This window comes from Squalius cephalus (genome assembly GCF_949319135.1).
Source record: "Squalius cephalus genome assembly, chromosome: 11".
NCBI lineage: Eukaryota > Metazoa > Chordata > Actinopteri > Cypriniformes > Leuciscidae > Squalius > Squalius cephalus.
Genome location: NC_137132.1, coordinates 18232861 through 18248307, shown reverse-complemented (window position 1 = coordinate 18248307; position 15447 = coordinate 18232861). Strand labels below are relative to the sequence as shown.

Genomic DNA, 15447 nt, shown 5'->3' with positions numbered 1-15447 from the left:
GATCTAAATGGAAATTGAATGAGCTAAATATTTAGTCTCTTTTGGAGATCTTACAGGGCCACAGTTCACATACTAAGAGAAAATGACAGTAGCAACAACGAACTTAGGGACATAAGGAGCATGCAGACTCTAAAAATATTTATTAATACAAATATACAAAAACAGAAATAATAAGATAATAAGGAATGATAAATCATATATACTAGAGAGATTTTAATTGTATTATTGTATTATAATTGCATTCTTTTTTATTATTATTATTCCATCCAGAGTATTATTTTATTTGGATTGTTATTATGGGTTTTCCCAATCGATTGGTTAAAATCGATTGGTTAATTAACAAAAAGGTTTCTTCTCATTAACAAGTTAAACATCTGGAATGAAATTATTATTATTATTAAAATTCATAAGCTATTCACATGGCCATAGAACAATGCTTCTCAATCTATGGGTCATGGACCAGGGTTCCTTAGCCAAGATTACTCAAAATTATTTAAATATAAGATTAACAATTCTTATTTTGTATTAATCTCCTTAATAACTGTTATTTTTATATATGTTCCGACTGCACCAAGTACACTAAAAGATTGTTTAGCTACAAGCAGATCAGTTGAGTTGAGAATTTCTCTCTAAAACTTTAACCTCTCTTCGAAAAATTTTTTATTGCTATAATATATATATATATATATATATATATATATATATATATATATATATATATATATATATATATATATATATATATATATAAAATACTAAACCATGGCATGTATATATAGTCATTTCATTTTTTAGCATTTTTTTTTTTTTTTCTGTAATGTTAGGGGGACTTGTATTATGACACAGTTCTAAGGGTTGAGAATCACACGGTCTGGGAGCGCACGCACGCACAGAGATGAGAGTCACGTGAGGCTCTGAACTCAACACTATGGCTTCTGAGGACAACAACATATTCTCGACTTCTTAGGAAATTATTGTGCGCGTTATGGTGGTTCTTAAAGTACTGGAAATACAATTTATACATCCAGCGAACATGGGACTTGGCATCGTAACGGCAGCTGCTCCAGAGCTCAGTTGCTGACAAGCAGCAAACAGTGCAGAGGTGAGCAACAACAACAGCTAGATGCACTGGTCTCCTTTCCAAATGTTTGCTTAACGGTAGTGCTTGTGTATTTACATCAGCCAAACAGGTTGCCTTTTGATTTAATGTATAGAGTAGTGCTCCTCTGAATATGTAACTTTAACGTTACAGGCGAGAACTGACAGAAGTGCACTATTTCCTTATTCTCTGGGCAGTTAAGAGGAACTAAAAAAATGTTACAGAATTTATGTAACGTTAATGCATTTTATCGCTCGATCTTTCCAGTTGATTATGTTATGGATTATTATGTTGTGATTATAATTGTAGTTATTCTGCTGAAGTATTGTAGAACAGTCACGGGGTAATGCATGACATTTTGTGTGATGACATCAGTACTGCCCTCGACAAATCATTAGTTGTTGCTAGAGTGAAGATGGTTTGATCTGCAAGCGTCTACAGTGCAAACATATGGACACCCATATTTATTAAATATCACATTTTAAATTGTTATATGCATAACGTTATTTGTATAATAAAATAATTATAAAATGATTCAAGTTTGTAAAATATTTTAAACGAAGTCACAATATTTTACAGTTTTATTTTACAATAATTTACATCTGTACGTCATAATAAGCGTTACATTTAAATGTTTTAATATTTTTAGTTTATTTTAGTACTAGCCTATGCATTATTGTCATACGGTGTTGAGTGGATTACTTCTGAAATGTAAAATGGCGCTATAGAAATTATGCCACTTAAAATATTCTTTTTAAGATCACCTAGAGTGGTCTACAGTAACTTATTTATTATGTGTCACCGGACTTGCACATCGTGCATTACGTAAGTAAGTTTACCATAGTATATTACTCAAGTTTGCAGTCTTTTGCAGTGGATATAATACACATTTCCTTGTGTCTCCTATAAAGTTATTTTTGTTATTATTTTACGCCATGAGATTGAGCATATGTGGTATACAGTGAGTGCATGTCTACAAAAAATAGTATCTTTAATGCTTTTTATTTTACTTTCCGTCATTCCTGACATTTTCTTAGCTTCTTATAGGGGCTTACAAAGGCCACAGTCTGGTTTACTGAAAGAGATCATGGAGTGGATAGCACCAGCCTTGGAGAGGGACCTGGGTATTGATCAGCGGCAGACTGGACCCAGTCAGCGTCCCAATGAACTGGTGGTCCTGGTCCCAACTCGCTGGGTAATGGCCTTGAGAAACAGGAGAGTTACTCGCTGTGCAAGATATGAGTGCTTTAGTGAGGGGGAAATATGCACTCTTCTCCAGCGCTCTCAGATGAAATTGCCATCTGGTTGGACACGTGTTTGTATCCAAGGCCTTAGAAAGCGTAAACTAGGATACCGATTAGCCAGGGAGCCAGGCTGCCATGGGGAGGGATTCTCTCAGGACTCTTTCATGACTCTGATGCAGGGGGTATCCCAGTCTAATTTAAGGTACAGTACTCTGTCTTTCCTATGTTTTTTTATGAGAATAATATGCTTGCATAATTGTTGTATTTAATTCTGTTTATTAAATCAATCTGTTAAAAATCATCTTCTATTGTGATGTATATCAAACTGTCTTTTTTGTTGTTGCTGATATCAGAATTGGATATTTAATTTTGCTGGCTCATTTGTACTATTTTTAGTACATTTAGATTGCCTTTGCCATATCTAATGCTCAATTCAAGTTATTCTTTAAAAGCAGTAATAATTTAATAACATTGTTCAATGTAATCTTAAGTAAATATCAAATTGCATAATATCCATATTTCATGCTGTATATTATGATGTCGTGAGATATATTGTGGTGTTAATTTTTATACTATTTGCCAAGCAATAAGCATTTGGTGAATTAGTGTTTACTTGTCATATCCTATGTTGAGTTTTTTTCTCTGCATTTCTTTTCTTCAGAAATCTGTGGCGTGAAGCTTACATGAATCATGTGCAACCATATGCAGATTTGATTGAGCAGATACCTGTTTTGGCCATAGATGCTGTTCGCCAAGCCTTGCAGAAACTGTTTTGCTCCGCCTTTATCTCTACCGATCGAGTGTCACCGTCCCTCTCTCCAGCCAAAGAGAAGGAGAAAGACTGCTCATTCCCATCCAGCAGCTCATCCCCCAAACAAAGTACTGACAGTGTGTGTCCAAATGTGCTTCCTGTAGAATGCTTGTTGGAGTCAGAGGAGGTTCTTTATGTAGTTTTCCCATACACACAGTACACTGTTCATGATATTGTCACCTACAGTCCAGCTAAGCTGGCTAACAGCCACGCTAAGATATTGTTCATTTTGTACCAACTACTCATAGCAATGCGCGAATGTCATGCCTCAGGACTATTGTGTGGTGAACTCTCCTTACTTGACATTGCAGTCGATGAGCAGCTCTGCAGTCGCCTAAAGATCTCACTGGCACATTATGAAAAGTTTGGAGAATACAGGGGTGATGTGCCGTATGCATTAGGAAGTAGCGTGCCAACAAGTGTTACAGCAAAAGACAATCAGAGTCATAACAGTGGTGTGAGTGATCAGCTTTGTCAAAATTGTCTGGATGAGCTCAAATCTCTGGTCCTAGACTGGGTCAACGGTCGAGTCAGCAACTTCCAATATTTGATGGAATTAAATCGACTGGCTGGGAGGCGTGAGGGAGACCCAAACTATCACCCGGTTTTACCTTGGGTGGTCGATTTTACTGTGCCATATGGAAGGTTTCGGGATCTCAGGAAGTCGAAATTTCGTCTGAATAAGGGCGATAAACAACTGGACTTCACATATGAAATGACCAAAGAAGCACTAGCAGCAGCTAATGGAAGTGGTGGAAGCAATTTTGCCTCAGATATTGGTGGACTTGTTGTACCTGGTGGCTCAGGACAGTCGGATCACCTCCATGTTCCCCATCATATCTCAGATGTTCTGTCAGACATCACTTATTATGTCTACAAAGCTAGACAGACGCCCAAATCTGTACTGTGTAGCCATGTTCGTTCCCAGTGGGAGCCCAATGAATATCCAGCTAGTATGGAACGTATTCAGAGTTGGACCCCAGATGAATGCATCCCAGAATTTTACACCGATCCTTCTATATTCCACTCCATTCACCCAGACATGCCAGACCTTGATGTACCTCCATGGTGTAACTCCTACGAAGAGTTTATTGCTGTGCATAGACAACTGTTAGAGAGTCGAGAAGTGTCTCAACAGTTGCATCACTGGATCGACCTAACATTTGGCTATAAGCTATCAGGTAAAGAAGCAGTCAAAGCTAAGAACGTGTGCTTGCACTTGGTGGATAACCACACCCATCTCACCAGCTACGGAGTTGTGCAACTGTTTGAACATCCTCACCCACCTCGTCTTGCACCTTACCAGTATTCAACTCCAGAACCTCCTCATTTTGGTCCTGTGAACGTAACAACATGGCAGATTCCACCACTTGAAACCACGCTGGATGGTGTGGATGGATTGGTCCCAGAGGCAACAGGATGTGAATCCAGTGGCTGGTCAGTGGTAGGCAGGGATGAGGAGCTTGAACAAGCAATGGAAGCCCTTGACTTAAGTGGCTCATCATCATCTTCTTCTGTTCCAATCCCTTTGGTTGGTTCTGGTGGTGGAAAGACCAGTGGGGAGAGTGTTTCTTTGGTTGTGTCTCCTTCTCATGGTTCTCTCCCTGGTGAAACACCTGGAAATGTCACGAATACCCTAGGATCAGGAATTAGAGCATCTATGCTTCACAGAGCAGCCTCTATTAGTAAAAAGCCAGAAGCTTCTAATTTTGAGAATTTCAAGATAAGCCTGCCAGAGGGATTCAAACCTCTGCAGCCTTTGGAAGAGTTAGAAAAGCTTAACAACTTCTTGGTGAAAGGTCTACATTCCCAAGTCCATCATACAATAGGTCTTGACATGAACAAGAAAGACCTGAGACCTGTACTGAAAGTTCCTCTGTCATTCACAGATCTTTTTCAGAGAGATATGCAAGCCTTGGGTGTTCTCATCGCTGAGATCTTTTATTCCTCCAAACTGCGAGGACTGAGTCCTGGAACACATCTGAGTGATCGGTTTCAAGCAGTATTAAAGCTATGCTTTACAAACCTTCGAGATATTCCACTACCACTCCATCATGCACTGGAGACTCTTCTGCAGGTCCACAAGCATTGTTCCAAGACAGAAATGTTCACAATACACCAACAAGGCCTGCCGTTTCTGTTCAAATATGACCCTATTTGTGAGGGTCTTCCACCACCAAACCCTTGGCAACTGCTTAGTCCTGTTCTGTCCCCTCTACCCTTTCCAGCATATTTCCCAACATTGCATAGATTCATATTCTCCTACCACTCCAAGATGGAGTCCATTAACAGTGCTCAGGGCCGTGACATTGTCTTCAACTTATGGCAACAGTTGGAGACACTTCTAAAGGGTGGCATAACTGCAGAGGGGCTTGAAATTCTTCTACCCTTTGTGCTTTCTTTGATGTTAGAGGAGTCCACTGCTGTTTATGCAGCCTGGTACTTATTTGAGCCTGTGTCCAGGGTTCTTGGGCCTCGCAATGCCTCCAAGTACCTACTAAAGCCTCTGGTAGAGGTGTACGAGAATCCCCGATGCCTTCGAGGCCGCTTCTACCTCTACACAGATTGCTTTGTGTTGCAGCTTATCGTAAGGCTTGGTTTGCAGGCCTTTCTTTCCAGCCTTCTTCCACATGTTCTGCAGGTCATCACTGGCTTCGAAAGCTGCAATTCAGCTGGAGGGACTGAATGGGGGGGCTTAAAAGTTTTAAGGGGAGCTGCTGGTGCCTTAGATGAAGAAGAGGAGGACTATGAGTGTGAGGATGGGAGGTCGTCTACTGCCACATCTTCTGGCAAAGTAGGAGGAGGCAGTGGAGGTGGTAGTGGAGGCGTTGGGGTTGTTGGAGACCAAGGACTTGTGGATTACTCCTCAGGCATCAGTCTCAATGACCAGGTTTTTCTGACTGAAGGTGAGGACTTTCAGAATGGCTTTTATGTGAATAATAGTGCATCTGGAGCAACAATGATGCTTGCCGCCAAACAGCAGAACCAAAGCCCATCAAATAAAGACCAAGACCAGGAATCTCTCAGTGTGGGGAAACTAAGCGACAAGAGCAGCGCTAGTGAGGTGTCCATTGGAGACCGGGCAAGTTTAAAATCAGCTGATAGCTGTCAGGACCTGAAGCAAGCTAGTGATGGTGAGGATGGTGGAGAACTTGAGGATGAGGAGGAGACAGTGGAAGATCGAGAGATTACAGTGCAAAGGGTGCCCAGTCTAGAGATGTCTCTTTCAGTCTGCACAGAGGAGTCTGAGGCAACCGTGGCCACACTTGAGGGAGACATCATGAATGGAATTGTGCAAGAAGATGCAGAGAAAAACATGGAGGAAGAAGAGACTGAACATGACACTTTAGAGGACTCTGAGGAAAAAGAACACAAAATATTGTTAGGTTAGTTAAAACAGATGTATCTTTTGGTCATTTTTATGCATTTGATTTATTTGTACATCTTTAATATTCAGACAATATTTTACAATATTCAACAGTACACCTGAATAATTATGCAATACAAATACATTATCTTTTCCAGACACTGTTTGCAAAACTGTCAGATGGCTGTCTGCAAAACTTGGTCCGACACTGACATCTCGATTCATCGCTAGGAACCTGTTGCGATTACTTACTTCATGCTACATAGGTACATCTACAATTTCTTAACTGACATTTATATCTGTATTCTAAGATTATTGGTGGTTTTGGCTTTGAACATTTGTCATAATGGTCTCTGTTAAAAATAATCTTTTTGTGTTTTAAGGTCTTGACAAACACCAGTTCATTCTCTCTACGAATGAGGAAAATAGCCTTGAAAGCATAGGAAGTGTATATGAAAAGAAACCAGTTGTTGGTGACCAGACTGCACGACCAGTTCTTGAGTGTCTTATTTACATAGCGCATCTCTACGGAGAACCAGTGTTGACATACCAATATCTACCTTACATTGGTTACCTGGTAACTGAAGTTTTTTTTTATCTAAATTTCTATGAAAAAAAAAAATAGTTTTGGAAAAAGTAGCCTGGCAAATTCTATTGATGTCTTGAAGAAGTCATTGTAATTGAGAAATTATTTTTCAATAATTTGCTTGAACTGATTAATTGTAAAGAGTTTGCTGGTAATTTTTTTCTTCATAGTTTTTATTTAAATTTCTGCTCCCTTGAAATTTGCAGGTCTCTCCACCTTCTTCTTGCCGTTTGAACACTCGAAAGGAGGCTGGGCTTTTGGGTGCTGCTGTACTCACTCAGAAGATTATAGTGTTCCTGTCAGACACCACCCTAATGGATATGCTGATGAAGATTAACCAGGACGTTCTGCTGCCTCTGCTGGATTTGTTAACATCAACTAAGATGGGGTAAAAGCTTACTTTTAGTGCATCAGTCAGGGTCAGGAAGTTAAAACTTCCCATGAGAATCAGAGCTGCCCTCTGCTATGTGCTCTACATGGGCTAAAATGGCTTATTCTCTGTGTTCAGCTTTCCTAGTGGAGTGCAGACTCGTTCCGCATTGTGTCTAAAGACTCTGAGCCTTATGGCGCTGATCTGCCTGCGTATTGGCCGAGAGATGGTACAGCAGCACATGGCAGAAACTCTCCGTAGGTTCTTCCAAGTTTTCTCCTTCCTGAACTGTCTGCAAAATCAGGTAACCAAAGACAATTTACAATTTTTATTTTATTTAACGTTTATTTAACCAAGCAAGTCACAATGAATTCTTATTTTCAACAATATATATTTGTTGGGGCCAGCGTGAATGACACTCAGGACAGGTGACGGAAGTGGAATGAATATACAGTATTTAAATATATATATCAGTAGCGGGCGGTGCATTTCACACCTAGGCCTTCAGTGGTGTCCTACCTGAATTAATAACTTTTAAAATTGTAGCGCACAGACTCTTTATAATTGTTGTGAAATTGTTGTTTTATTTTGCACCGGCAGTTATAGGGTTTAGGCGGTGAGCTCGGAAAAGGCCGGGTAGAGAGAAACGAGCGAGTGAGTTAGGCTGATGCGTTTGTGTACAGTTGTTCTTGCGTTCCAATTAAAAAGTTCAGAAACGGAGCCTCCCCTGTCTGTCGTTCCTCAGACGTTACAATAGTATGAATGTTTGAAAAAAATAAAATAAATGAAATTTCGATCATAAATTTACAAGAAATATTAAGACAAAAATCTTATTCAGCACAGAAAAAACGGGGACAAAAAAGCATTATACTTTTTTACACAAAATCCATCCTAATTTCTCAATCAATCCTAATCCTAATCCTTCCTCAAGAAGACTTCAATTACTCTGTTGTACAGGTTATCTGTGCGTTTCAGTCCTTACAAACCTTTTCTATCGCCATGGAGGCTAATGCTGAAAGTCGAGTCTGTCCAGACATATTTCTGACATAAGGTTTAATTCGCTTTAGGGCTGAGAATGTCTGCTCGACAGAAGCAGTGGACACAGGGCATGACAGTCTCCGCCAAACATGACTATGTGTACAGCTGCACCATGCTCTCACCCAGATTTTTTAACTTTTGCCTTCAAAATCAGTCATGGCATACATTACAGTAAGTTCTGTTTTTACCCGAGACAGATCGAATAGAGTTCCGTGACTCTGCATTAAGATGGAGAAGGCTGAATAAAGGATTTTTTCCCGGTAGGTTTGAAACTGCTGGGGGTCGAGGAGGGGTAGAAAAACGATTAAATCTACAGGAATACATTTTATTTTATGCAGTTCGCAACAGATGCGGTTTGCTCATTCTGACTACTAGTTATGACTCTGACTACGCGCTCTGACCATCAATCAAAGGACGTGAAAATGCCAACGTTGTTGTATGCCTGCTAAATGGCCCCGTTGTAGTCTAATCGAAATCTGATTGGCTGATTAAATCTGATTGATTATCTGATTGTTTAAAGCAACAGTTTCATTGCCTTACATTTTAAGCTATAGGCACCCGCACTTTTGTTTCTGAAGGCCTCAAGGCAGATTTGTTAGATCCTGGCAACACATGATGGCTGAAATATGATTGGATAAAAGCTCTAACATAAACATATACTACTGGAAGCAGCGCAACCAAGAGAAAAGCTATGAAATTAAGATAATGGACTATCGGGAATAATTCAGTACTCGTTCATGGAAAAAAAAAAATTAAAGCACAAGTCAGTGATTCTGATAGTGTTTAAGCCAGCAGCGGAAGCAGTCCTTCTTTCTTCTGCTGAACACAAAAGATATTTTGAAGAATGTCAGAAATTAAACAGTTGATGGACCCCATTCAACTTCCATAGTGTGTGTATATATATATATAGATATATGTGTATCTGTGTATAATTAATTTTTTTTTTATATATATATATTATGGATGTCAATTGGGTCCATCAAGTGTTTGGTTAACTATATTTTTCTAAATGAAAGAAAATTCATAAATGTTTGGAACAACTTGAGGGTGAGTAAATGATGACAGAATTTTCATTTTTGGGTGAACTATCCCTTTAATACTTGGCCATGGCAATTTGTGGTCTGATTCATAAACAACTAAAAATATATATAGTGATATAAATGAATATTCTTTATGTGCAGATGGGAAGTGCCCCACGTAGGGAGGTTGGAGACTGCACATACCTAGACGTGTGCATTCCAGATGGAACAGAGGTTACTTGTGAGCTTGGGGTTTTGGAGGAACTTCAGGCTGTGTTTAATCCTGAAATGGCTTATGCATCTTACATTCCTTTCTACTGTCTCATTGGTAAAACACGTTTCTACTGGTTAGCTTGACAAGCACATCTTGTAAGCATTGATAAAGGTGTTCTATTCACTTTTTTTTTAAGGTGATGCAGCGATTCGCAAACTGGTTCTTAATCATGAGCTAGTTTGGAGTCTTGCCCAATCATACCATGAACGAGCAAGTCCAGGTAGCCCAGAAGCCAACTTAGTTGGAGGACAAAGAACATCTGCTACAGGCCTCTCTCCTAGTATGAGCCGCCATATGGGTCGTAGTCCCTTCCCTGCTCCCTCGTCCACTTCCACACCACTAGGTGGAGACATCCTGCCTGAGTCAGGAACCTTTGGCAGTCATCTGGTGGGAAACCGTATCCAGGTACTCCGGGACACCGAAGCCTGTGGGAGTCCAAACTTGTCCTCTTTGGAAACATGGACACGACCTTACGGTAGCAATGCTCCCCAGACGAGTCTAGCCAGCAATGCACTTTCCTCAGCTGGACCTTCTTTCTCTCACTCCTCATACTCTTGGGTCCTGGGACCCACTCCTGAGGACAGCGCACTGAAACAGGACCTCCCTCGCAGCAGCCGCTCCCTGCAGGGTAACTGGCTTGCATACTGGCAGTATGAGATCGGCCTTAACCAGCAGGACAAGCACTTCCACTTCCACCAGATCCGTCTTCAGAGTTTCTTGGGTCACTCCGGCACTGCAAAATGTCTGGCTCCACTAGCAGGGGAGGACTACTTCCTGTCTGGGAGTAAAGACAAAACTGTAAGGTTGTGGCCGCTTTATAACCACGGTGATGGCACACGAGAGGTTGAACCCCGACTCACGTATGCAGAGCACCGCAAATCTGTATTTTATGTTGGCCAGCTAGAGGCCTTACAGGAAGTGGTGAGCTGTGATGGTACTGTGCATCTGTGGGATCAATTCACAGGTGAGGAAGTAATAATACTGTTAATTTGAGCATCTGTAGAATTACTAACCTTTTGTGGCACACTGTATGTTAATAGTTAATTTTTGTGTGATTAACCTTTTGTTTTGTTTTTTCATTCATTTGAGCGTAACATGTTGTGTTTCTCATGCCTTCAATAATTAGTTTTTGCTACTTTTCAGGTAGATTTATGCATACACTTCATTGTTTACCCTCGTCCTTGATCTAGACTTTAAACTTTGAAAATCCATCATTAAAATATGAATTCTTAATTTAACAATAAAAAAACAACAAACATTTAATTTACAATACATCTATTAAAATTTAAATATTTTTTTCATTAACTTATTATTTCAAATATTTACTGTGTGAAATAGTTTTATACCAACAACTGTTCTAATGTCACCAGTGAAATATGAGATGTGATATATGTTTTGCATAATTTCCAATTAAGCTATAATTTTGCAAAAAGTATGAAAATATTATTTGATTTTGCGCATGTTGCATACATAAAATGGTAGCTGTTAAATTAGCCATAGCAAGACGAGAGACTATGCCATTTTTTTTACAGACAACTGTCATTTCCATCACAGAATGCTATTAATATAATGTAAATATAAATTTAATGAATTAATATAATCATTCAATTTACAAAACCTATACATTACAACTTCCATTACAGAGAAGTTTACATTTCTTGTACAGATTGTGTGTCTGTCAGACCAACAGATTTAATATGATTCCTTGTTTGGCTCTCTCTCTTTCATATGACTAGGTACGAATATACGCTGTAATGAACCTCTAGATGGGAAGAACCCTATCACAGCTGTCACCACTATGCCTGCTCCTCACTGCAGCGTAGTGTTTGCTAGCGCTGATTCTGTGCTGCGTTTCATAGACCCGCGCAAACCTGGCTTGCAGGTACTGCTCAGTCCTCTGTCATCCAGTCATTTTAGATTATTATTATCAGTCATTATAGTGGCCAGGCTGTTGTTTTTTTCCTTCCTGCAATGCTCATGATTGCCAGTTAGGACTCTGTTATTTCTCTGTTGACAGCATGAGTTCCGTCTAGCCTACAGTAACATGAGTGCTGGGCTGATCCGCTGCCTGGCTGTCAGTCCGGGGGGACGCACTGTGGCGGCAGGTTTCTCCACTGGATTCATAGTGCTGCTGGATGCAAGAACAGGTCTGGTGCTAAGAGGCTGGACTGGTCATGAGGGAGATATACTGCAAATGAAAGTGAGTATGCATGTCCTTGGTTAATGTGTAATGTAAGATGTGCATACGGCTGCATGCTCTAATGTCCTTTGATGTTTTTGCAGTTCACGTGCTTGTAAACAATTATTGCGCCTGTATTGATATTAGGGAATTTTATGTAATAAGGATACAGACTGTTCATAAAAATTGTGAATCATATTGTTTACATCTCTAGCACACATCATGATGAGTTATTAGTACAGGATTACATCTACTGTATGAACCAGAAATCATGAGGGTCGAGTGGATTATGGGAAATGGACTACATTCCTGTTTTTTCTTTGGTGTCAGTGTCTTGATTCACATCAATATTTAGAATTTCAGTATGATGAGTAAAACGTGTACTGTGTTGGTTTGTTCAGATGCAGTCAACAAGCGACTAGAACTAGGCAAACTTTATTTAACCCTGATTTGTGGGGTCAAAGGTCTGTCTCTGCCACCAGAGGCCCATGTTTGGGCAAATATAGACATGAGTTACTCATTAGGACAAAATCTATGAGCCTTGCAGATTGCCGCACAATTACTTTATTATTCTTGACTCTATTAGGAAATGGATGAACCTTAGCAGGGTTCAACAATATTTATACAATATTCCTGCTGCCTCGGGGCAAGTGTGAGGGAGTTTTGGGCTGCTGCTGTTTTGCTACTGATAATCTCACATTTATGGATCTGGTACATCCATTTTTTTTTATACCTTTATGAATTTAAAAAGTTTGTTTTTCTGACACTTCTTCTGACACTCTTATAATTCTTATAATTTTCAGACTCTCTTATATTTCTGCTGATTAGTCAACAAGATAATGTTGTCTGGCTGGATACCAGATTTTTGCAAAAAAATGACTTGGGATGGTCTTTGGAAAGTTTGGGGTCAGTAAGATTGTAATTAATAATATTAAATAAGGATAGGATACATAAAAATTATCAAAAGTGTCAGTAAAGACATTTATAATGTTGCAAAAGATTTCAATTTCAAATAAATGCTGTTCTTTTAAACTTACAAATAGTTTAGGGCAAGTAAAAATCAAGTACTGGGTCGTTTAATAAATGCTGACACTTCCCCACCTGTTTGTTACTTGACAGTGATTTTTTTATTTTGTAGGCAACAGATGGAAATTTGCTCATTACTTCTTCATCTGACCACACATTGACAGTTTGGAAAGATGTGGAGCACAAGCCACTACACCAGTACAGGACTCCCTCCGACCCCATACATGCATTTGATCTTTACGGTGCTGAGATTGTGGCAGGAACTGTTGCCAATAAGATTGGGGTGTACTCCATTCTGGACAGCACAGCCAACCTGGGGGGATCCACCAAGCTCAGCTCAGAGAACTTTCGTGGGACTCTCACAAGTCTGTCTGTGCTGCCCACCAAGAGGCTTCTGCTGCTCGGCTCTGACAACGGTGCCATCAGGCTGCTGGCTTAAACTAACTAGTGTTGTGTTGCTTTTTTAATATATTCCTTGTGCCACTTTTGGCTCCTTCCCCAGAATGAAACAATCTTGCCAACCATGCACAAAGAAATCGTTTTTTAGTCATAGAAGGAGCAAGCCTGATTTTTCCATATTAACCTCGCTGAAAAATAACTTGCAACTTTGCTCTTTAGTAAGTGACCAAAACTGAATATTGCCTCTGATTCATACAATCATAAGAATTGTCTTTTTTTTATGATTTTTAGGGTTCATGTGATATAACTGCACTAGCTGCTTTGTATGTAAGAATCGACTCTGTAAATTCTCTTCAATAAGTCAAATGAATGGACTCTTAGATGCATGCATGAGATGAGCTGCTCAGGAAAGGACAAGTGTGGTTCTAGTGTAGCATTTACACTTTCCATTAGACGAGTGAAATCACCAAAAACAACACTGTGAGAATCACAGGTTAGACTATGTTGATCATATCATGATTCGATTCACCAGACTTGCTCAGCAACTATGCAGTATTCATGGTAGACGTTTATAGTGCACCATGTTTGGCACTCTTTTCTATACTACGCAGTACGTTTTTACATCCACGTCATTGGAACATAATGAACTAAACAAATGTGATCAAAATGTGACCTTGGTCAAGTTTAAGATGACTCTTCGTTCTGTTACTGTACACTGACTAAGAGTGTAAACACCTAATATGCAACGGGGTGGTCCTAAATCCTGAATTTGGGCCCTCTGACATTTAAAATGTATCTCTACTATTTAGATCAATTTGATGCTTTATTAACCTTGATGATGTATTCATTCATTTGTTTGTCACATCAAACCCAGGTCAAGTGACATGTTACATTTTACACACAACATACTGTGTGTATGCTTGTAGATACATACACATTTATATATTAATGATATATAAGATATATCTTTGTTGAGCCTAATACTTATCTAAAAGAATACTTTTTTGCAACATCCTTGAATAGATATGAACTAGAATCGAACCTATTTAATTTATTACTGGAATGCTTTATATAAAACATTATTGTCTCTTGACATTCCATATATAACGTTAGAATATGTAGTGAGAATTTATTCAGATTTCTAAAACAAGCGTTACTGACTCTAATTCACCACTCTATATTTTCTGAAACCCGCTAGCTGCCAAGTTTGGAGATTTGGCTTGAGAATTATGTGTTCTGATAGAAGTTCAGGCCTTTATTATAATGTGTTGAAATAGACTGATTAAGTTTTCATTTTGTAAAGCACATTATTTTATGTTACTAAGTAGAGGTTTTCAGTGAATCCTGTACAGTCAGACAATTTGGAAAAGTGGATATTGCTTTATATCTGACTCCTTATAAGTATTTAAAAATACAATTGGTTGTATTTTACACAAACAGCTTGATGCTCCTATAATTCATGCTAAATATCTTGTCCATTTGAGATTTGACAAACATCTGCCTGATATAACACAAGCAACACTTTGTCTGAAACCACATTGGCCATTGCTCTTTTGTATTCCATTGTGAGTAAATTTCTTTTTTCTTTTTTAAAATGTGACCTTTTTCTATATTCTCACTAAAATGAACCTTTTCAATGATTTAAAGTAAAAGAAATAGATAATAAACGTGTCTTGTATTTTCTTTTGTCAACTGAAAAACAATTCGGATGGGGCGATTGAATGACCTCTTGGGATGATCAGTTGTCCGGTTCGCTCTGTAGATTTTCGTGCTTAGAACCAGAGCACCCACCGGAGAGGTTATTCTGATAGGACAAAGTCCATTTGATTGTTTGCAACGCACTGCTTTTCAACTCCTCTCAATTTGGAGATCTTGGCAGATGCCACTGGTTTGTTTGTGTGGCATATCAGAAAGCAATATAAAAAGCCCTCTCTATCCAATAACAGTTTATATTAATATCAGCATTGGCAGAGCTGACTTGTCATCTCCTCCTCATTTATGTGCAGTTTTTCTTATGCAGCATGTTTACTCAAAC

At 39.1% G+C, this 15447-nt stretch overlaps 1 protein-coding gene across 2 annotated transcripts; it reads left to right on the top strand.

The window, feature by feature from the left end:
- Positions 1–887: 887 nt before the first annotated feature.
- On the top strand, positions 888–15060 carry wdr81 (WD repeat domain 81). 2 transcript variants are annotated; one of them, XM_079885225.1, is made up of 12 exons: positions 888–1102; positions 2137–2545; positions 3005–6540; positions 6680–6787; positions 6905–7098; positions 7314–7495; positions 7616–7781; positions 9697–9862; positions 9945–10772; positions 11545–11690; positions 11826–12008; positions 13126–15060. In XM_079885225.1, exons 2-12 carry the CDS (start codon positions 2187–2189, stop codon positions 13450–13452), a joined length of 6195 nt encoding a protein of 2064 aa, XP_079741351.1. In that variant the 5' UTR covers positions 888–1102; positions 2137–2186; the 3' UTR covers positions 13453–15060. The 2 variants fall into 2 exon arrangements, with proteins under 2 accessions (XP_079741351.1, XP_079741352.1); XM_079885226.1 differs by having other exon boundaries at positions 1026–1102; positions 2147–2545.
- Positions 15061–15447: the final 387 nt, after the last annotated feature.